The sequence below is a fragment of the Capsicum annuum genome, chromosome 4, assembly GCF_002878395.1.
Source record: "Capsicum annuum cultivar UCD-10X-F1 chromosome 4, UCD10Xv1.1, whole genome shotgun sequence".
NCBI classification, from domain to species: domain Eukaryota; kingdom Viridiplantae; phylum Streptophyta; class Magnoliopsida; order Solanales; family Solanaceae; genus Capsicum; species Capsicum annuum.
Window position 1 is genome coordinate 206,385,552 of NC_061114.1, and position 24,217 is coordinate 206,409,768.

Genomic DNA, 24,217 nt, shown 5'->3' on the forward strand with positions numbered 1-24,217 from the left:
AGTAATAGTAATAATTATAAATATAAATATATATTATATTATAGATATAATAAAAATAGATTATATTATTTTTTTAATGCTTCAGAATTGAAAAACTTAAAATATCAGTTGCTTCAATCGTAATTTTACTATATTACTTCTAATTAATTACTATAGGTTATTTAAATATTAAAATTTATAATATTTAATAAAAAATATAGAATAGACATAAAATAATAAATTAGTATTTGATTTTTTAAATTAATTTGATGTCTTATATGAGGTCCATTTTTGTTTATTTTTTCACAAGTATTTTTATAGTAATTTTATTATATCACTTCTAATTAGTTGTTATAAGTCATTTAAGATATGTCTTCCTTGCTGCTTCAATCTTGATTTTATTATATAAACTCTAATTAATTACTACAGTTTATTAAGTATTAAAAATTTATAATATTTAATAAAAAATATAAAATAGACATAAAATAATAAATTAATATTTAATTTTTTAAATTAACTAGATGTCTTATATGAGGCCCATTTATGGTTTTTTTCCTACAAGTATTTTTTATAGTAATTTTATTATATCACTTCTAATTAATTGTTATAAGTCATTTAAGACATATTTTCTTCGCTTCTTCAATCGTGATTTTATTATATGATCCCTAATTAATTATTATGATCGCATTAAAAATTAATAATATTTCATAAATGGACACAAAATGATATGTCAACATAAAATATTTGATTGACTGTCAAAATTATATTAGTGTCACATAGGTTGACTTTCAAAATTACAGCAGTGCCACTTAAATTGGAATAGAAGAAAAAGTATTATAAATTACAACAAAACATTTGATTGACTATCGGAATTATATAGTGCCATATAGGTTTGACTTTCAAAATTATATCAGTGTCTATAAATCACAATAAAACATTTGATTGACTATCGAAATTATATTAGTGCCACATAAGTTGGCTTTTCAAATTATATGAGTGTCACTTAAATTGGAATAGAATAAAAAGTATTATAAATCACAATAATTAAAAATTAAAATTATTTTAATAATTGATTATCTAAATTATATTTGTGTCACATAAATTAAGACAAAAAATAACATATATAAGGCCCGTGCTAAGAACGGGCCTTCGATGTCTAGTATACATGTATAGAAGCTTGAAGAAGCAGGAACCTCTTCGTCGACGTGCTTGCTTCTTTCGTGATTTTACTATACTGTCCCTAATTAATTAGTATATGTTATTTATGTATTTAAAAATTAATAATATTTAATAAAAAATAAAATAGACATTTATATTATACGTATATAGAAATGTGAAAAAGCAGACACCTCTTCATCGACGTGCCTACTTCTTTCGTAATTTTACTATATTGCCCCTAATTAATTATTATATGTCATTTATGTATTTAAAAATTAATAATATTTAATAAAAAAAAGTAAAGTAGACATTTATGACATATCTGTTTTAGCTATTTCAATCGTAATTTTACTTTATCATCCCTAATTAATTATTATAAGTCATTTAAGTATTAAAAAAAATTTACTAAAAGATAAAAAATAAAATAAAATAAAATGATAAACTAACTCTTGACATTTATGTTTGATTCGCTACATCGTGATATTTGATTGGGCCATACGTATTTAAAAATTAATCAGGTTTAATAGAAAAAGTAAATAGATATTTATGACATGTTTACTTCACCTGTTTCAATCTTAATTTTATTATATCACCCTAATTAATTATTGTAACTCATCTAAGTATTAAAGAATTAATATTAATTTTTAATAAAAGAAGAAAAACAAATATAAATTAACTCTTGTTGTTTTGAATTAACTTGACATCTTATATACGACTCTCATAATTTTTTTTCATAAATACTTTTATAGCAATTTTATTATATCACTTCTAATTAATTATTATGACTCATTTAATACATGTCTGATTCGTTGCATCGTGATGTTTGGTTGGGTCTTACGTATTAGAAAATTAATCATGTTTAACAGAAAATTAAAGTAGATATTTATAACATGTCTACTTTAGTTGTTTCAATCATAATTTTATTATATCATCCCTAATTAATTATTATAATTCATCAAAGAATTAAAAATTTAATAATATTTATTAAAAAATAGAAATAAATTAACTCTTATTGTTTTCAATTAACTTGACATCTTATATGAGACTCACTTAAATTTTTTCACAAGTATTTTTATAGCAATTTTGTTATATAACTTCTAATTAGTTTTTATGATTCATTTGAGACATGTCTGCTTCGCTAATTCAATCGTGATATATGATTGACTTTCGAAATTATCTCAGTGTCACTTAAATTAGAATAGAAGAAAAAGTATTATAAATCACAATAATTAAAACTTAACTTATTTTAAAAATATAATTGACTATTAATGCCACAAAATTTTTGACGAGTAGAATATTATAGATTACAGTAGTTAACAATTTAAAATAGTAAATTACAATGCCCAAAAAGTGTTATAAATTACAATAGCTAGTAGAAGCGTGAAAAGCAGGCACCTATTCGTCGATGTGCCTGCTTGTTCCGTGATTTTACTGTATTGCCCCTAATTAATTATTATATGTTATTTGTGTATTTAAAAATTAATAATATTTAATAAAAAAAGCAAAAATAAATATTTATGACATATTTGCTTCAACTGTTTCAATCGTAATTTACTTTATCACCTCTAATTAATTGTTATAAGTCATCTAAGTATTAAAAAAATAATAATATTTAATAAAAAATAAAAGAAAAATCAAACGATAAACTAACTCTTGATATTTTAAATTACTTGACATCTTCTATGAGGTCCGTTTAAATTTTTTTACATCAATTTTTTTATATATCACTTCGAATTAGTTATTATGACTTGTTTAATACATATCTGATTCACTACATCGTGATATTTGATTGAATCTTATATATAAAAAAATTAATCATGTTTAATAGAAAAAGTAAAATAGACATTTATGACATGTCTACTTCAGTTGTTTCAATTGTAATTTTATTATATTACGCTAATTAATTATTATAACTCATCTAATTATTAAAAAATTAATAATATTTAATAAAAAGAAAAATAAAATATTAAAAAATTAATATTATTTAATAAAAAAGAAAAATGGACAAAAATTAACTCTTGTTGTTTTGAATTAACTTGACATCTTATATAAGACTCACTTAAATTTTTTTCACAAATATTTTTGTAGCAATTTTGTTATATTACTTCTAATTAGTTATTATGACTCATTTAATACATGTATGATTCGCTACATCATGATATTTGGTTGGGTCTTACGTATAAGAAAATTAATCATATTAATTAAAAAAGTAAAATAGATATTTATGAAATGTCTACTTTAGTTGTTTCAATCATAATTTTATTATATCATCCCTAATTAATTATTATAACTCATTTAAGTATTAAAAATTTAAAAATATTTAATAAAAATAAAAATTATAAATAAATGAACTCTTGTTGTTTTAAATTAACTTGACATCTTATATGAGACTTACTTAAATTTTTGTACAAGTATTTTTATAGCAATTTTGCTATATCACTTCTATTTAGTTATTACGAGACATTTAAGACCTGTCTGCTTCGCTACTTCAATCTGATATATGATTAACTTTCGAAATTATCTCAGTGTCACTTAAATTAGAATAGAAGAAAAAATATTATAAATCACAATAATTAAAAATTTAAACTATTTTAAAAATATAATGCCACAAAAAACTTGACAAGTAGAATATTATAGATTACAACAGCTAACAATTTAAAATAATAAATTACAGTAAAAAAAAAAAGTTATAAATTACAATAGCGAACAACTTAAATTATCTAAAAACATATAAAAATTATTTATCTAAATTTTATTTATATCACATAAATTGAGATCAAAAGATTACATAATCTTAGATATAAAACATGTGCACTAGATTAATATTACTTTAAGGATCGTTTGGTAAAGTATATAAGAATAACGCTAAATATGGTTTATTAATAATACTTGCATTACTAATGCTTATATTAATTATGCTGACATTATTTCTTATACATTGTTTGGTGTGATATATTAAAAATAGTATGCACTACATAATTTTTAAAAAATAATATCTATTTACGATAATACCCTTCCTTATATTTGTATTCTCTCTTTTCAATAATTTTTTATTTTTTTTTCAAATCTCACCAACTCATTTTTTTCCTCAAAAAAACAAAGATTACATAGTTGGCAGTCATGGATATTCTACTCTTCTGCTGCCAATTTTTTCCGCAGGCCATGAACCATCACGGCCATGATCCATGTTCACCCTCTGTATGTTCCCGAAACACTATTGGAATGTATCGAAGATGTCTCAAAAGAATTGAAATTGCTGCAAAATTTGGTCTCCTTTGTTTCGCAGAGGGTCGTAGAGCCTCGGAGCCAACATCATAATAATTTTTTCACTCATATTTTAGCTGTGTCAGGCCACGCATGAACACTTCTTTGGTTGAATCTACCAGATTTGGCTCCAGAGGAAATAAATGTTATGCTTTCTGATTTGTTGAGGATTTTTAACATCAATTGTTGTGAACTTGTGACCTCAAAATTTCAATGAGGATGAATCTTATAAGAATGACAAAATATAAAAAATAAAAAATATTTTACAACATAATATGATGGAAAAATTGTGGAAAGAGGAATGAGAAATATTTTGAGAGGTAATAATGTCATTAATCAAGCTAATGTATATATTAAAGCTTTTACATTATTAATATATAAAAAATGAATGATATTAGTAATACACACACATAATAGAATGTATAACTTATACTTGTATTAGTTATACATAAATTAAAAATTATATCAAATAAAATATAAATAATATATATTAATTAATGCATGAATTATTTTTATCAATAGACTCTATCAAACGACCCTTACAAAGGGAGAAATTAAAGGGAGAGTATGTGCAACGTAATGAGGCCACTCAACATAACACCACTTGTGCTCCAGTACAAAATCGAGGGACCTCCAATTAAAAAGCACAAATAAGTTGTCCAAATAAATGAAAGTTTTTTCAAAAAGGATAAAAGTTTTTTGATTTCTTTTTTAAGTTTTTTCGTTCTTATAACTTGTCTCAGTTGTAGAATAACTTTGATAGTTGTTCGATAAATAAGCACAATTATTGAATAATTATCAAAATTGTTTAATAACTGAGCAAGTTGTTCAATAACTAAGCATAATTGTTCGACACCAATAGTGCCTAGTTGTTCGACAATAACTGTGCCTAGTTGTTCAATAATTAAGGTAATTTTTTGACAATTGAGAGAAGTTATTCAATAACTATGTGAAGTTATTTAACAACTAGGTGAAGTTATTCAATAACTACATAAAATTGTTCAAACATATAATGTATTTGTCCAACAACTATAAATCGAGCCCTCAAATTAATTTCTCTCACTCAGCCGCTTTTCTCTCTCTCTGCAAAAACAACCATATTCTGCTCATTATTTGCCATAGAAAAATCAATTGAAACGTATTTTCTTCTTCCTCTCTGCACAATACACCGAGTCTCTGCTTTTAATTTTAACAAAAAAGTTTTATTGTAATTTATATTAGCTCGACTTTGTGACTGTCACAGCTGCCATCTGGTCGTAGATTTTGAAATTGAAACTTGAAAATTTGAGTTTTAGAAGTTGTATTTAGACATTCAATTTTTTTTTTGAATTTTTGTGAGTGGAAGTGAATTTTCTATTAAAAATTTGCTCTGAGAAGGTTTTTGGGAACTCGAAAATATTTGAAGGTTTCATGGCCAAACAGATATTTGAAATTTATGCTTAGTGAAGCTCTATTTATGTTAAGTTGATTGGCAGAAGCTCACAGTCTGTATGTATTCCTTTTTGCAGATACTATATATAATGGGGAAGAAAATGGGGAGGAAAAAGCAGAAGATTGTGCTACCGCCGGAGCTTCCACCGGAAATTCCTGATGAAGCAGTTGAAGTATCAGACGAGGACATGCAATTCGTTAGCGAAAATCAAGAATATACTGGCTTCATGTCCAATTTGGATACCAAGACAATTAATAAGTAAGCAATTATTGGCAAGTATATGTGTTTATTCTCACTTTATGTTGTTAGATAGACTCTTGCGGTAAGGCCCGTGCATAGCAGGAGCTTTAATGCACCGTGCTGCCCTTCACTCATTTTTTCCGTGTTTTTTTTTAATCTTGCAAGGTTGGATATGGTTTTGTGTGTTACAAATGTGTTCGTAGATAAGCACTTCCCCACATGGTATTTTGGTTGGTGTTGACTTTATTTTTGTGGATACCAGCGTACATGGAGAAACTTTTTCATTTTGATTTGTTAAGTTGGATGATTTGAATGTGGTATAAATCTGTTATTTTTGCTTGGATAAAGTTCACTCAGAAGTCTACATATCCGAAAACTAGAAAATAGAGAGCTCTTGCAAAGGGGAATTCACTGTTTTAGTTGACTTGGGCCTCTCTCATATGCAGAACTGTGAAACTTAAGATTGATATTTCACCTTTAATTTTCTCAGTGTAACAAATAATACTGGATCATAGTTAACTTTTAAGTTTGAAAAGATCAAATAGGTAGAAAAGGAAGTTTAGCTCAAGGAGTTGGCTTCCGTTTCAATTTTGGAATTGCTTTTTTTAGGTCGCAGAAGTGGGTTTAATTGGGGAAACAATTCTTTTAAGGTATCACTTGTGTGAGCTTTGACAGTCTTAATAACTCATTTGCAATCAATCCATTCAATAGTGCTCCCCCATCTGAATGAGTGATTCAAATTGACCCGAGATTGACAGTTGAGCATATTTGGCTGCCAGAGTAATTGAGGCCTAATATATTGTTTGTCCCACAGTGACCTTCCTTTTTCTTTTCAAATATTCAAAAATCTAGTTTTGCCTGGTGGCTACAAAGCTCAATTAGTTTTTAATGCTTATCGTAGTTTATTGACTTGTCAATGGCCCCATAGTTCACCAATTTGAAGAAGTTCAGCATATCCTGGAATTTTCTTAAAGCTCTTGTAATCTTCTCATAGTATCCTTTTTTTTTTTTTTTAAAAAAAAGAACTTTGCCTTCATGGATCATTTATGTGCAAAAAGTTACAATTTTGAGTTTGCATCCCAAACTTTGTACAGAATCATTGAGATGAGACAATGCTAGAACCTAACCAAAATCTAGCTAAGCTACTCAAGGGGGTTCATATACTATATGTGCTGGCTTTGCATCTTTAGTTCTGAAAGAAGGGAGGTTCCAAGTATCCATGTTAATTAGCCGTCTTATATGCCTTGGGATGTGAGCATATGAGTTGAAGTTATCGATTGCATCAGTGCTATGACTTAGGTTTGCCAATCTGTCTGTGTCTGCGGGCTTGTTTGCTTCTCTGAAACAATGATTGATCTTGAATCCATATGCTTCGACTAGTTCCTGAATCTTCTCGATATATTCTAGAATTCTCCAAGGTATTTTCCGTTCTCTCCTTACGCATTTTGGCAGAAGTAAAGAATCCAGGCTTCTCCAAAGCCATTAGTAGCGCACCACGCGACACCAAAGAGCAACGCTGCTGCCTCTGGCCTGCTTCTCATATATCCTGGATAGTTGAACAGTTCACCCTGATGCCCTTAGGGTATCGTGTGCCACTCTTGACATATTCCTTGGCATTTGCCCCCCTTTTTTTCGGTTAATCAAAAATGTGATACTGCAAATTGTTCCATGGATTGCTATGTTTCTTAAAAATTGTGCTAGTGATGTGTCCTTAATTATTTGTTCAACTTTTATTATTTTCTATGTTCAGTCTGATCGTATTATTGTAATTGGAAAGGCAAGTTACTCGTGTTGCCGATGTGAAAGAAGATGAGCTTGAGTCTCTGTATGAAAGGCGGTTAAAGAAGAAGTCACTTGTTAAAGAAACAGAAAAACAGGGGCTAGAGGTTGATCCTGTGGATGATCTTCCCGTGAAAACATTAGATGGAAAACTTCATTACAGGACAGGTACTGTGACCACTTGCTCACTCATCATCACCTGGTATCTACTGTAACCGTTAATTGAATCTTAAGTTTCATTTTATACAGTGCCAAAGGCTACACAAAAGTCTGAAAACAACGATAAAGATGAAGATAATACTAACAACAAAGATGCTGGTACTGATGCAAGTGTGGTGAAGCGGACTAAAGCAGAGAAGCGTGCACAGTTGAAGAAAATGAGGAAAGAGGCTAAGAAACAGTCAAAAGAGGTGGCAGCAGTAGAGGATGTTGAGCAAATGCCTCAAGCTGAAGTCATGGTACTTGCATTATATATATCCTAAAGGATATGCTGTAGTGCTAGAATGTATATCCCAAAATACCTTTAAATTGTAGATGACAATGTGAAGGAGGAAAAGAGGAACTAAATTTTTTGAAAAGTATATATATGATGAGGGTGGGGTATGACACAAGTTAATGTTGGTTCCCTTTGTTGCACTGTCACTGTACTGGAATTACCACCTGTTCACTGCTTCATGTTTTCCTTTTTTTTTTGTGGAGGAGGAAATAAATCACTTGGTTTAGTTTTGATCCTTGTAAGAAGTGTTGTGGTGTGGTTCTGCTAGGCATTCCAGCCAGATTATTTTGGAAAAATAATACTCCCTCGGACCTAAAAATCAGAATGACAAGTTTCAAAAAAATAAGATAAAATCAGAATGACAAACTTGTCTTTAGCTGTCCCAAACGTACTACCCTCATAGTTCGTCAATATTCTTTCAGTATATATTGTCAATGGAGCTCTGTAGCTCATTCTTATATTAACCAGTGTTATTAAAAGCCATCGTTAAGCAACTGAGCAGGGAAATAGCCTTATGGAAGAAGCTATGCATTTTGAATGCTGAGGTGCAAAGTGAACCTACAAGAAGCAGTTGATTCTTTGAATGTAATTTCAATAGATAAAAAAGATTAAAAAAAGAAGAAGAGGAGAAATAGGGCTTTTTTCCTATTAAGTACGTGGACTTCTCTTCATATACACTTCAATGTCCTCTTTGCTGCTCTTATCTTCTTCTTCTCGAGCTTGAAGTACCTTCTCTTCTACTGCCTTTGTTGACCTGTTCCTTGTGAATCACATCTTTCTTCTTCTTATTTCTTTCTCCAACTCTTTAGTTCAAAAGTGCTAATAATTCATTCTTTTCTGTGGTTGATTAAATAAAAAGTAACTTTGTGATTGAATTGTTATTCTGTGGCGTTGTGAAGTATATTTTAGTGTTGTTTACTTTGAATTCTAGGATTTATGCTGTTATTACTTTATGCTGGGTGCTGAAATTTTTATATATAGTAAAAAAAGAGAAACACCTAAATTTGGATATGAGTATATTGATTTATACATCCACGGTGTTATGACGAGGTGAGAAAAGATATGACAGCAGAAGAAGCCAATGAAAAAAAGAAGTTTAGACTAGCTGAACTGGGAACTGCACTGCTTGCAGATCCTGAATTAAATATCAAATCTCTCAAGGAGATGCTGGAGATTTCTAAAGACGGTGATCGTGATATACTGGTACTCGCCCTTAAGTCTTTATTGGCTGTTTTCAGAGATATCATTCCTGGGTGAGAAGTTTGCAAGAGTTCATGGGCTTCTTCTAGTTTGCCTGTCCAACCTTTTGGTTGTTTTATCAACTTAGCCGTGTAAGCTATTAACTCTTGTTTTGTCTTTTCAATATGGGCTCCAGGTATCACATCCGGCTGCCAACTGAAAAGGAGCAGGAGATGAAAGTTTCAAAGGATGTTAAGAAAATGCGGTTCTATGAATCTACCCTCTTATCTGCATATAAGGTTCATTATGGATCAAAATCTCAGTAATAAGTGATTGCCCATCTGAATTCAAATATCAGTAATAAGGTTGATTAGCACATACTGTCATAACATGGTTTACCACTGTGTTGTCTTTCATTCCCTTGATTGCAAATTATTGTGCCACCTTTTTGGTGCATTGTGTTAACACACTTTTGATCTTTTTCCTTGTGGATGGAAAAATAGGAATTCAGGCCACAGAAATTGTACTTTGTTTAGAATAAAGTGTAAAACACGGGAATATATATTGTTCGATCTGTTCTTGTTTCTGGTGTTACATGATACTATGATAGCATCTTGAGGTACTTTATGCAGATAAAATTGCTAGGCCTGCAGTATTATTTAATGTATTAATCTAGATGTTGGGTTGAATTCGAATTCTCATTGCATTGCAATTATTTTTACATATCTCAATTTGTTATTACATATGAATAACACTAGATGCAGTGACAAACTATTCTTTATCCAGAGCATTGTATAAATTATCTTTGCTGTGGGGTATTAAATACAGAATCAAAGTAAATTCATTACCTGAGAGTGAGTAATTAAGTTCGGCGAGTGTAAGGGCTAGCTAGACCTACCTACTCTATTAAGCATTTTCAGTTACTGAAGTAACTTCTATGAAATAAATGGATGCAAAAAATAAGAATCTTTGTCTTTGAAAAGGAGGTCGATCAAATGGGTACAATCTGAGTTGTTATGGATCGGGATGACTGTACCTCTTTTCCAAGAAACTTCTTGATATATCTCGTATCAGCAAGACAAGTAGCTGGGATGAAGAAAATTTGAAATTTGTAGTAACATAGTATGTGACTTCCTATTTTAAAAATATCTTAGAAACGTAACTTGCTTCCTTTGAAATGTTACTCATGTTTGTCAGATTGCAGATTCAAGTATAATTCTAGTCTTGGCACATTTAACAATCTTCTGTCAGATAATTTTGCTCATTACTCTTTTTCCTGTTTGTGCATTAACAGGCGTATATACAGAAGTTGATAGCCATAGAAAAGCAGGATGTATACAAACGTGTCGCAGTTCGCTGCATCTGTACTTTACTCAAGGCAGTTCCACACTTCAATTTACGAGAGAATTTGTTAGCCGCCGGTCATAAGAAACATAAGCTCCGAGGATGACATATCGAGGTAAATTATGCTTACTGCTCTTCTTTCGTTTCCTTCCGGCTTTTCCACTTTTCTTTACTTGGAGCTGGTTGAAGGATGAGTTTCCACGTTGTAACTTTTGCCCTCCATGAATCCTTCATTGGGTTGCCGTATGATCCTGTTCTAGTGGCTGAAATCTGCAGATCTCACGACGAGTTAATACGATATTTCTTCTTTTGAGTTGCTTTGCCACTCTAGAGGATTCGAGACAAGCAGTATTTGGTTTCTGTGCTGATTGTGGTTGCAGCAAATTAAGTTTTATAAATCTACAACTACAAGCAATGATTCATGGAAGGACTGGCATTGGAGTGCTTAAAAGTGGGGCTGAATAAAATGCCTAACTTTAAAGTGCTATGAGGTAAAGGAGGGTAAAATTGATAATCAGGTCTCTATTTGGTTAGTTGGAGGAGGACCGAGAGACCCCGTGAGAGGGCTAGTAACTCACGATTCAAAAATTGGCTTCTAATGAGCCCGCCCCTATACCCTTTTCCACTTAAATACCTTGCCTTTGTGTAGCATGCACCAAGCTCACACGCCACGCGCTGCACTCTTACCGCTACACCAGGGTTTTGGGGGAAAAATGCATTGCACTTCTTTGTAGAGCTAAGCTATAAATATAAACTATTTTTGGAACGTTTGAGGATTTGAAGTGATAGAAGGTTTGAAAGGGCGTTTCTCTGAAAAGTCGTAAGGTTTTAAAAGGAGTTCTGATTAGTTAATATTAGTTACTGTAATTTGACTAGGCATGCATATTAGGGAATAGTTGAGACTTATACTTGATCTTAATTATGGAGCTGAGCCTTGAATTTTGTTATATTAAGTACCTGTCTACCTTTTGCTAGTATCAACTTAAAAGCTCTGATAGTAGAAGTTCCATTTTTAAGAGGTGAGCTTAGTTTTGGGACAAATTTACAGAGGAAGTAAGACACTTAAATTGATTGATCAGAAGTTAGAATGGTCCATAAATTGAGTGATGGAAAGTTGGAATTGGACGTTTGTGAACTTCGTAAACTGTAAACCATCTTGTGAGAAAATTAAGAGCTATAATTGGCATGTAAGCAGTACAATGCAGGGGCAATTATTATATACATTTGTAAATTTTATAAATCATGAAGTGAGAATATTAGGTGTTGGAAAGGAGTGGAAAAATTAGCATACTAGTATTTATGATGTTAGATGTTTCAGGTGAGGATCTAATGCTACATTTTCTGGGTAGGATTTGTTGACTTCAATTTTTTCTATATAACTTCATTGACGAGGAACTTTGGCTTTTATTGCTATTTATATCATCTGTAATGTGCTATGGATCTCCAATGCAATGAATATTCATCTTATGTTGCTTCTTGTCTTTGTCCAAAAGTTGAATGCTGATGTGTGGTTTGAAGATCTACTAAATTGCTTCGATCCAAATCTTGAAAATTTATTGTAGGGAGTTCAAGGGCCACTTTCTTGAGGAAAATCCAGCACCAAAACCACACATTTTAAAGTTATTGAGATATGTTGCATCGTTTTGTAGATTAGTCCTCTCTCTCCATAGATGCATGCTGATTGTGAAACAGGATATTCAAATAATTCATCTGTGCCTCCAGGTTATGCTGCTTTTTCAAGTAGCAATTTTGTTCTCTCAAGTTTGTCAGTCTACTGCTTGTTGACAGGAAACTTTGCTGTGCTACTGTTAAGTCACTTTTCACCAATGAGGGGAAGCATGGTGGTGAGGCAACTGTGGAGGCTGTTCAAATGATCGCAGACCTTGTTAAAACTCATGATTGTCAGCTACATCCTGATTCCATTGAGGTCTGCAATTTAATACTGTCCAGTTCTAGGATTTTTTAAGATTACATATTGAACTTGGATATGATCTGAATTTGAAGCATATATCCTGATATTGGGCAAAAACTGCGAACTTCCAATGTGAAAAATGTGATGACTGTGTCAAATAATTGGCAAAGAAGATTGTGAACTTCTAAAATGTTGCTAGTCAACATATGACCGTAATATGCTTGACAACATTCATTCAAGTACAGGGTCTACCTGGAAATTCTTGGTTATTTTTGTTTGGCATCTTAATCTGATAATAGAAATAGTTTCTGATTTAGCATTGGGAGTATTTATGATCCTCCAACATGATTTTTCTCATGCTCAGGTGTTTATGTCTCTGACATTTGATGAGGATCTTGGAAAACATGAATCTCAAGATGCTAATAATAAATTTAAAAGCAAAAATGCTAAAAGAAAGAACCTTAAGGAGCAGAAAGAATTAGCTGCCAACGAGAGAAAGAGAACACGGAAAGAGATGATGTCAAAGACACGAGAAGAGGTATTCTTTTGTCAACATGGTCCGTAAATGGGCTTGTTAATTACAAATTCATTTGCTCATCTCCTGTTTTTGCAGGTCACTGCAGAATTAAAAGCTGCTTCATTAGCCACGGATGTTACTGAAAGGAGAAGGATGCAGACTGATGTATTATCAGCTGTCTTTGAGACATACTTTCGGGTCCTAAAGCATGCATTAAAGCCTAGGTATGTTTTCTTCCTGATGATTTAATGGAGCATGTCAATCAATGAATACATTTATCATGATCTGACTAGATTTGAACTTGAATCACATCATATAACTAGTCCAGCGAGGAAACAAAAATACTGCAACTCCACTTGTCTTGTGTACCTGACGTTTATTATTATTTTGACGAAGAAATATTGGTTTGATGAGAAATCCTGTCACACAAATGTGTAGTGAATTAGAGAATCTCACACAAAAGCATGATCCTTTTCAGAGAGCTTTCTAGCTTTAATGGAAAAGAAAAAGAATAACAAGTAAAATCCTAGGAGAAAAGAGCATATGATTGTCAAGCCCGTCAGTCATTTCCTTTCTCTATGCAAAACTATAACTAGCCATCACTACAAAAAGAGGTATACGAATCAATTTTGCAGTTGAGATCGATGTATGAAGCCAGAAGAGATAACCGAGGAAGATGAATAAGAAGAAGAATGAAGACAATTCCTTTCTTATTTTATTTGATTTACTCGTAAAGCAAATAAAGAAGACAGAGATAGCATTTTGGATGATTCAATCTCCAACTCTTTGGATGTTATATCAATCCATTGAAATTGGGAACGATTCTGTTTTAGAATTTCTTTTTGGTTATGTAAATGCACCTCACCATTCTTCTTCTTTCGATGAAGGGCAGTTTGTCGGCTGCAAGCCTTTATTGTGCTTTCATGGATGCTTTTGTGTTGTCTTGATGTTTACGGATATTAATATGTTTCCAGCATATTTAGTTTTCTTTTGTGTTGTTAGATGTGCATTTTCTTTCTATCTCTGTGCATGTTCTACATACAGTTGTGATATTTCCTTTAGTTGCCTGCATATTGGATCTTGCATTTTTTATTATTGGTTATCAAAAAGAATTTGCATATTGCAAGTAAAATTAAAGTGTTTTAACAACTGAAGTTATGAATCAGTGTAATCCTCCACCTCACAAGGTTGATGGTAAATTCTGGTAAATTATGTGGATGACTGCTCTAAAGCACAAAAAGGTTTGAGGGATGAAATTAGGCTTGGCAATTAAATGAATGCTTCTGGAATCTTGTTGTTAAGAATAGCCCATTTAATTATTGTAAGCCATAGTATGAAATTTTTATAAGCCATATTACGGCTTTTTTATGGTAACCTCCAATGATCAATCTAAAATATTAAGTAATGATGTTATTCTAAAAACCAAATGAAATATTAACAGTGTCGGGAAATGTAAAAATGAGAGTCAATTGACTGCAATAAGATACTTTTCTTTACTTGTTACTTTTCTTTATCTTGAGCCGGGGGTCTATTGGAAACAGCCTCTCTACTTCTCTGGAGGTAGCGGTATGGACTGCGTACACTCTACCCTTCCCATACCCCACTTGGTGAGAATACACTGGGTTTGTTGTTGTTGTTGAATTGACTGCAATAAGATTGCAGGATTGCAAGTAAGATAATTGGCACAAGACATTAGTTTTTTTTAATTTTTGGTAAGTAAAATATTTTATTTACCAACTGAGCAGTACATAACAGGGAGTTCAGTAACCATGAACAAGAGCCCCATGGTTTACTGCATACATAAGACTAACCTCTATCGAAACTACTTATATCAAAGGTAACACATTAAGATCAAGTAATTTCTGGGCTAATTTGGCTTGATGGGTTCCTCGACCATGCACATCCTGGATAATTTGCCTGAGTAAGACATAAGTTGGCCACTGCTTGCGTGGAAACACCCTTGCATTGCGTTCTAGCCATATTGAATAAACCGCACTAGCTAATGTCATTCTATAGATCTGTGCAGTACTACCTCTGCCTTTCATATACTGTAATGCCCATTGAATTTCATCTTGCCATTTCCTACTAATCCTACTAATTCCTTGCCACTTTAGCAGCTGGTTCCAAACACTTGCCGCATAGATACACTCAAAAAACAGGTGTTCTGCCTCCTCATCCTTTTCTTGACATAGAGACAGGTCACATTGTCCACTAGACCCCACATTGCCAATCTAACTTTAGTGGCTAGTCGTCTATTTAGTGCCAGGTATAGTATGAACAGCCATTTGGGTGCCCCATTGTTGGACCAAACCAATTTCCTCCATTCCACTTGTGCCATATCACCTCTCATCTGTATATAAACCTTCCCGATAGAGTACTTATTCATGGACAATATCGCATCCTCATCATACCCGGCTTCCTGGAAGTATTATGAGCCTTAAGAATCCGTTGCACTATCCAGGAAGCCTGCTTAGCCAGTAGGCCCAATACTCCTTTCCCATAGTATATGTGGATCCACTCCACCCATAGCTTATCCTTCTTTTTACGTAGGTTCCACAGACACTTACCTATAGCCGCTTTGTTCCATGTGTTGACATCCAAGAAGTTCAAGCCACCACTAGATTTGGGACAACATAACTTTTCCCAAGCAATCAAGGCTTTCTTTAAAGCTTCTACAGATCCTGTCCACATGAATCTTCTGCAAATACCCTCTATGACCTGTATAATCTTCTTAGGTAGACAGAAAATTCGTGACCAGAAAGTTTGTATTGCAAACAGGACACTCTTTATCAATTGGGCCCTCCCAGCATAAGACAAGAACCGTCTTGTCCAACTGGTTATTCTACTCAACATCTTGTCCACAAGTGGTTTGCATTGCACCACAGATAACCTCTTAGTACTTAAAGGTACCCCAAGGTATCTAAAAGGCAAGTCACCCTTTGCAAATTGGAGTTCCTGCCGAATTTTCTCCTGTAACTCTTGTTTAACTCCTCCAAAGTACACATTACTCTTTCCTGTATTTGCTATCAAGCCTGAGGCATGTGAAAACATCTCAAAACTGGTATGTAAGCACTTTACAGATTTTTAATCGCCCCTGCAAAACTGCAACAAGTCATCAGCAAAGCTAAGCTGTATAATTCTTTGTGGCCTGCATCTAGGGTGATAGTGGAACTCTGTATTACTATGTATGGTCTTAAGTATCCTGGTGAGGTAGTGCATAGCTAGTACAAACAGATAAGGGGACAAAGGGTCTCCTTGCCTAATTCCCCTCTTATCATGAAAAGGTTTAGTGGCTTTCCCATTCACCATTACTGAGTAAGTAACTGTTGTAACACACTGCATAATCCATTTGATAACCAGGGCAGGGAATTTCAGCTCTACTAGAATCTGTTCTAAGAAAGTCCACTCTAAGGAGTCATAAGCCTTCTTCATGTCTATCTTAATCATACATCTTTTTGAAATACCTTTTCTACCATATCCTCTCACTAACTCATGACTGAGTATGATGTTATCATTCAGTGCTCGACCAGGTACAAAAGCTGCCTGATTAGTATCCACCAAGAAATTCATCACCTGTTATAGCCTGAAAGTAATCACCTTGGAGATGATCTTATAGATAGTGGAACAACAAGAGATGGGCCTATACTCACCAATTGTTGTAGGGTTATCCACCTTGGGTATAAGAGTGACTTGAGTGCAATTAATAGGATTATGCATTTTACAAGTGTTGAAGAACTGCAAAACTGCACTAGTGCATTTGTTCCCACTACTGACCAGGCTTTTTTAAAGAATCCTGCATTAAAACCATCATGTCCTGGTGCTTTTAATTCATTGATAGCCTGTAAAGCGGTAAATATCTCCACTTCAGTTACTGGCTGTGCAAGAAATAGCTGCTGCTCCCTGTTCAAAACATTTCCAAGCTTCATTACATTCACATTTACACTAGGAAGACAAGTTGTTGAATGAACTAATAAGTTTCTGTAAAATCCAATGATCTCCTGTTCAGTATCCTCTTGTGCATGCACTCTCACCCCCTTCATCAGTCAATAGACTAGTGATCGAATTCTGAGCAACTCTGTTCTTGAGATTAGCAAAAAAATAGGAGGTGTTATTATCACCCAACTTCAGCCATTGCACTCTTGACTTCTGTTGCATAGCACTTTCTTCAATCAGGCTCCACTTCTCTAGTTGTTGCCTCAAATCCTGCTTATTCTGCCTATGTATCTCAACTACTGTATGATCATGCATGATCTGTTGGATTCTAGTAAGCTGGCCGCTCAAATCAATCACCTTCTCCCTTACATTTTAAAATTCAGTGTTGTTGAGCTGTTTGAGATTGTATTTAACTCTTTTCAGGTTGTGCCATAATTGCTTCAAGTCCTTCCTGTTTTCAGCATTCCATGCCTCCCTAACTCTAGTTATGAACTCAGGATGCTCCGCAAGGCAATTAAAGAATCTAAACTTGCTAGCAGATCTGTTACACTCACCACCCAGTTCCAATATTAACGGGGAATGATCAGATATCCCTGGTGGTAGTATAAATACCTCCATCATTGACATATGTAGCATCCATTCAGCATTTACTAAAACACGATCAATTCTGCTACATGTGTGGCCATTCGTCCGTGTATAGTCCCTACCAATTGCCTTCAGCTCTGTCATATGAGTGTCAGCAAGGAAGTCAACAAAGTCTTTAATTTCTCCCTCTTGCACTGGGTTTCCATTTAACCTGTCATTACCAGTTAGCATGGCATTAAAATCTCCCATACACAGTAGAGGCAGCTGCATATTTGATATCAACAACCTCAAGTCTTGACTATAATTGTACCCTGTCCTGTATAGTGTGCAGCCATGAACAGCCACAAAGCAGAAAATAACATCATTACTTTTCACCCGAACCCTGCTTTGTTTAACCTGATCAGTTTTATACATTATCTGACATTCTATAACTTGAGGATTCCATATCAGCCAAATTCTCCCTTTATTCGAATGCTCATAGTTAGCTGCAAACAACTAAACAGGTGCAATTTTTTGGATGACTCTACTTGCTATGTTCTCCTTTATTTTATGTTCGATAATAGCAATTATGCTAACTTTGTTTGTCTTCAAAAACAATTTCATCTCCTTCTGCTTATAAAACTTATTCAGACCCCTAGTGTTCCAAGTGATCAAAGTCATTTGGCAATTTTTGGATTGGTATCTCTTCCACCCTTCCCCTTCACTCTATGATTTGTATCCGTCTTAAGATTTTCACCTGTTGTAGCAAGGGACTTGAAGCCATTCTTAATCTCCATAGCTCGAGATGTACTTACTGATGCCACTTCTTTAGATACAGATTTGGTTGTCACATGCTGCCAAGGACCCTCTGTCTTCTTCCCCTGCGCCTGCTGAGCTGTTAGTTCATTAGTATTCTTTGATGTACCTGCATCCCCATTTTTACTAGACTCCCCCTGCCATTTTTGGACCATTCGAGGAACTCCTTTACCCTTGCTTTCATCCTTAGCATGACATTTATGGCCGCCCAACTTGCATACATTTCAAGCAATACTCCGGTATCCATTCATACTTCACCACCTGTTCAGAGACCCGACCATTAGGATCTGCCACTTTAATCTTCTGAGGTAGTTCCCTTGCTACATCCATTTCCACAAGCACCCGAGCATATGATATTCGTTCTACCTTGGTTGTGCATTCATCAGCATACAGGGGCACCCCTAAGGCACTACTAATTCCGCTTAAAGAGTCCATACCCCAACAATTTAGAGGTAAATTTGGGTATTTCACCCAAATCGGAATGGTTTGCAATACCTCTTTGTTGAAATGAAAATCAGCACTCCACATTTTGACTATGATAGGTTTATTGTTTAACATATGTGGTCCTGAATATAGAAACTCATTGCGATCATCCATACTTGCAAACTTTACTAGGAAATAATCATCATTGTGATAGTACACCTTAGGTTTACTTACAGTGTTCAACTGAAGGGCAATGTATCTCTCAATTGCAGCTATAGTCGACGATTCCCCGACAACATACAGAATTAGAGCTTGCTTCCATTCCTCTGTCGCACGATTAACCTCTTCCTTACTGAGTTCAATGATTTTCTCCCCATTCTTCACAATCGGTGCTACATAATTGAGATTCATACCTTTAGCAGCCATGCGATTTGTAGCAAAGAGGGTCGACCATTTTGGTGTTGAATCTGCTGGTAAATCAAGCTTCTTCTGTGCATTTTCCCGACCAGGTGAATTCTCCTTACCATCTACCAACTGGTCGTGCATGTTCAATGTTGTATCCTTCTGGGCTCCGGAAGTATTTGCCGCACCTATTGTTCCGTTGGATTTGGGGGTAACCTCCGTAACTAAGGGAGGCCATTGTTCCATTGGTTTCTTTCCGTCTGCTTGTTCAGCTCCCCGAGCTCACCACCAGCCCCCACTATTGAAGTCTCCGATGAGTTCACCTTCTTCTTCTGCCGTCCACGTGCCATCTCCGATTTCGGAGGCGCACTTTAGCTAGTCATGCTAACGTGCGCTTTTTTAGAGAGATGTGCGAATAGGCGTTAGTTCACTTAAGAAAAAGTAGTTAAAATGGCCATACAGATGACAAAGGAACGACTATCTGTAGGTAGTCTGAGAGATTTGCAAGAACTAGTAGCAATGGCCGCCATCAGCTATGCCGCATGGGACATCATTTATAAGTTTGGTATTGCTTTTCACTGATTATGGAGTGTGGAAGTGGAAAAAATGGAATTTGTAATTGAAATGTCTCATTCGATGCTTCAAAGATGTCTAAACTGTTCTATGCAAGTTTATCATGAATCTATTAAGTTTACTACAAAATTATGCGTTTCCTGCACCAGCTTAGGTAGATTTTGCTTGCAAACTATATGAATCAGAGTCATCTTCTGCATGTAAAATTTTGCCAGCTTAGCCTCAAATTTAGACGTATTAATTACCATTTTCTAAATTAATTTTTTACAGCTACAACAACATACCTAGTGTAATCCCACAAGTGGGGTCCGGGGAGGGTAGGATGGACGCAGACCTTACCTCTACATTTGCGGTGTATAGATAATTTTCCACAACTATTATATAATTAATTCAATGAAATCGTAATTTCCTGTTTCCTTCCATATAATACAAACATGGTGATTTCTGGTTAAGGTATTAAAATCAAGTTGTAATTCTAGTTTGCTGGACCTGCATATTCTTGTTTGTCACTATTGAATGAAACATTCAATGATGGTAACTGCACAGAATAAGTTAAAAGAAAGAATCTGAGACCGCGTGAGACCAATCTTTCGCTCACATTGGGTATATCTGAACAGAATAAATAAAGAATACTTGCAGATAGCCATGTGATGTAATTTCTATCCTGAATAAATTGCTACTGCTGTTCAGTTGGTGATGTATGTTAATATTCGAAGTACTGGAATATCTCAGCTTATGGAATTAACTGAAAACTTTTAAAAAACTATTAACTGCATTGCTGGAAATTCAGGTTTTGGATATCCAAAGCATCTATAAACATTTGTTTATATTGGGGGTTTATTAGCTCTTGCATCAACATAGTCTGTACCATACTTGACCACTATGTTTTCTTGCTTGATGCTTTCTCGAAAATAACTTCATTGTGATTGTTTCTCAGATCAGAAGCAGGTTCCTCACCTGAGCTAGCTGGAAGTCATCCACTTCTGACTCCTTGCCTTCATGGAATTGTGAAATTTTGCCAGCTTATTGACTTAGATTTCATGTCCGATCTCATGAATTATCTGAGAAAGCTTGCCAGAAGTGGCAATGACTCTGATGGCTCTTCCAAGGATGTTTCAGCATGTCTGACTGTATCTGAAAGGCTCCAGTGTTGCATTGTCGCTTTCAGAGTGATGAGAAACAATTTGGACGCACTGAATGTTGATCTTCAGGATTTCTTTATCCAACTTTACAATCTGATAATTGAGTACAGGCCAGGAAGGTAGGTCTGCGTCTATCAAATTACTATTTTTCAATTATTTGGCAGTGGTAGTCTCAACTTCCCCCCCTCTTTTTTCTCAACATCAAGGAAATTTGACAGATTTCAACCTTCTCTCTGGGTACAAGAGTTGGATATTTATTCTATTAGTCTGAGGTTACATCATCTAAGGCTAGAGTAACACGGTTAGCCATCTTTCTTTGTAAGCAGGGATAACGGTGAAATCCTTGCTGAAGCTTTGAAGATAATGCTTTGTGATGATCGACAACATGACATGCAAAGGGCTGCAGCTTTTATAAAATGTTTAGCTACATTCTCTTTATACTCCGGGTCTGCAGAGGCCATGGCTGGTAAGGTCATATTTTGCCAATCATTACTAGACTGCTGTATGTTTTTAACCAACAACAACAACAACAACAGGCCCAGTGTATTCCCACAAAGTGAGGTCTGGGGAGGGTAAGATATACGCAATCCATACCACTAGATCCGAAGAAGTAGAGAGGTTGTTTCCGATAGACCCCCGGCTCAAGATGGAGAATAGTACACCAAGATCGTAAAGAAACATGTAACAGGAAAAGATGGCATACAGAAACAAGACATAATAGAGATAATTATCAGAGAAGTACGAAAAAGAGAAGTACGAGCAATTCGACATAAGAAAAAGCACTAGGACACCACCTAGTAGAAACCTACATTCACAAACCAGAGGCTCCTCCTCAAGGGCTGTATGTTTTTAACCAAGCTTTTTATATGTTATGATCTGCGGTTCTCATTTCTTAAACTATTGCAGCCTTGGTGACTTTGAAGCATCTCCTTCAGAAGAACGTCAAATGCCGGAACTTATTAGAAAATGATGCTGGAGGTGGCTCTGTTTCTGGTGCCATAGCGGTATGAATCAGTCTTCTTTCTGATTAATCATATGGCACTCACGGTGTAATGGTGTTGACTTGGAAAATCTTTACTATGTGTATCTCACACAATTGACATTAGTTGTGTGAGGCTTCTTTTTGTCTCACAAGTTGGTGGTCCAAATGTTAGTTACACTTTCGAGTCCACAACTTTCAGTCCTCTGACTTGTGAGACAAAAAGAAGCCCCAAACTAGTGTCCTTTGTGTGAGGCACAATATAAAGTTTTTCATTAAATAGTATCATTCATGCACTTGATATTTCCTGAAGAAAATAAGACAAGTACATCTCTTTGACCCTGTTACGGACATGTCTAATTTGTTCCTCAGCTTCTTTTATATACTTTCTTTTGAGTGGGGGATCAGGGAAGGGAAACCAGAGGCACGGTAAAGACAAGGCTTGGTTCTGCTGGCATTATAGTGTACTTATCGTTGTCTTTTCTGAAGTTGTAGTGTATTGGACTGCCTATTGGGGAAGCAGTTGAAATGTTCAGTAAAATTTGTTTTGTGTGCCACTCAAAGTGCAAATTATATGCTTCGTACTGAAATGACCCCCTTTTCATGAAAAGGAAATTTTTTGAATTGTGCCATTCATATTTAGTAGATAGTTGAACCTGTGCTGATGCCAATTCTATTCTGTTGCAGAAATATCTGCCTTATGCAACTGACCCTAACCTTAGCGGTGCACTTGCTTCAGTGCTTTGGGAGCTGAACCTCTTGTCAAAGCATTACCACTCAGCTGTTTCTACATTGGCATCCAACATTTCTATGTTGAGCACTAGTGATAACCAGATTCACCTGTCCAACAAATCTCCGCAACAAGCTTTTAAGGAGTTGTCACTTGAGCAGGAATCGTTCAGCGTAAAAGTTGACCCCAAAAACTCAAATGCCAAGAGAAAAAAAGGGAATGCCTCACTAAAGCATAATAGTATGGGGCCTGACCTTGATCTCACTGTTCAAGTTGATGAAAATGTTGTTAAAAAGAAACTGTCAGAGCATTACTCGCTGCTGCATGACATAGCTGAAAATGAAAGATTAAGAAGGGAATTGACTGAGACTAACATTGTCTTTGAATCTATATGAACAATATAAAAAGCAGAAGAAAAGAAGAACAAAGTAGTCATTTGTTGTTTATAATTTTGTAGGTAGATCTACTTGGAAGTTTTAAGCATTCTGGAGTATCTTCAGAGAGGAAAGTATAACTCGCGATTTTTATGTGAAAACTGGACTGGGCATAATACATATTATGCTGTCTGATTGTGAAATGGATCTGATTATTTGTATCTATGTCCAGACATATGTCCCAGACCGCACTTGGTTGTAGCAAGTCTTCTTACCATATTATTTGTTGGCGCTGCATACTGGTCTTTTTTCCGTTTTTAGCTTTTATTATTGTCTTTCCATTTGATACTTGATTTCGTTATGCTTTGCTTGAGCTGGGGTTTATGGAAAGCAACCTTTACTAGCCTCTCCAGACTTCACTTGTGGGCTACACCAAGCATGTTTTTATTTTTTTGGCTTATAACCTGTTTTCAGCTTGCTTCTCGCTTTTGAAATTGTACTTGTGTACATTTGAACATTAATATTATTCTAAAAAAGCACAATTATATAGTTAACTCTCGACTCCATAAATTCTAAAAAGTGAACTATTTGGAATCCATGACAAAACCCCTACTAAAGACAGCAAAGATCTGTTACTATGTGTTAGGTTAGCAAAATAAGCACGCCTCAAGCTATGTGAATATCATACAAGTGTTCGTTCCAAATGATTTACAAATTTATGTGAATATCATACAAGTGTTCGTTCCAAATGATTTACAAATTTATGAAGGTATGCTAGCTCGCATCACCGTCTTTCAAATAAAAAATCTTATCTTATTAAAATTTCGTGTTAATTTAAATTAGATAAATAAATTGAAGAGTAATACATTTAGTGAAGTAGTTGAGAGATTCAAATATGAAGAAGTAATAACATGAAAATTTAATGATATTTAACATTATTATAAATCAATAAAATATAATTTTATTATCATATCTATAGCG

General features: G+C 34.2%; 1 protein-coding gene across 1 annotated transcript; it reads left to right on the forward strand.

The window, feature by feature from the left end:
* The first annotated feature begins 5,545 nt into the window (after nucleotides 1-5,545).
* LOC107867518 (nucleolar complex-associated protein 3-like) lies at nucleotides 5,546-23,533 on the forward strand. The gene is given in 15 exon segments (XM_016713791.2): nucleotides 5,546-6,091; nucleotides 7,851-8,020; nucleotides 8,102-8,309; nucleotides 9,392-9,601; nucleotides 9,724-9,826; nucleotides 10,822-10,947; nucleotides 10,949-10,986; nucleotides 12,660-12,798; nucleotides 13,148-13,321; nucleotides 13,397-13,524; nucleotides 20,949-21,272; nucleotides 21,480-21,619; nucleotides 22,060-22,157; nucleotides 22,820-23,233; nucleotides 23,235-23,533. Coding segments are annotated over 15 exon segments (2,532 nt in total). The 5' UTR covers nucleotides 5,546-5,891; the 3' UTR covers nucleotides 23,295-23,533.
* The last annotated feature ends 684 nt before the right edge of the window (nucleotides 23,534-24,217 follow it).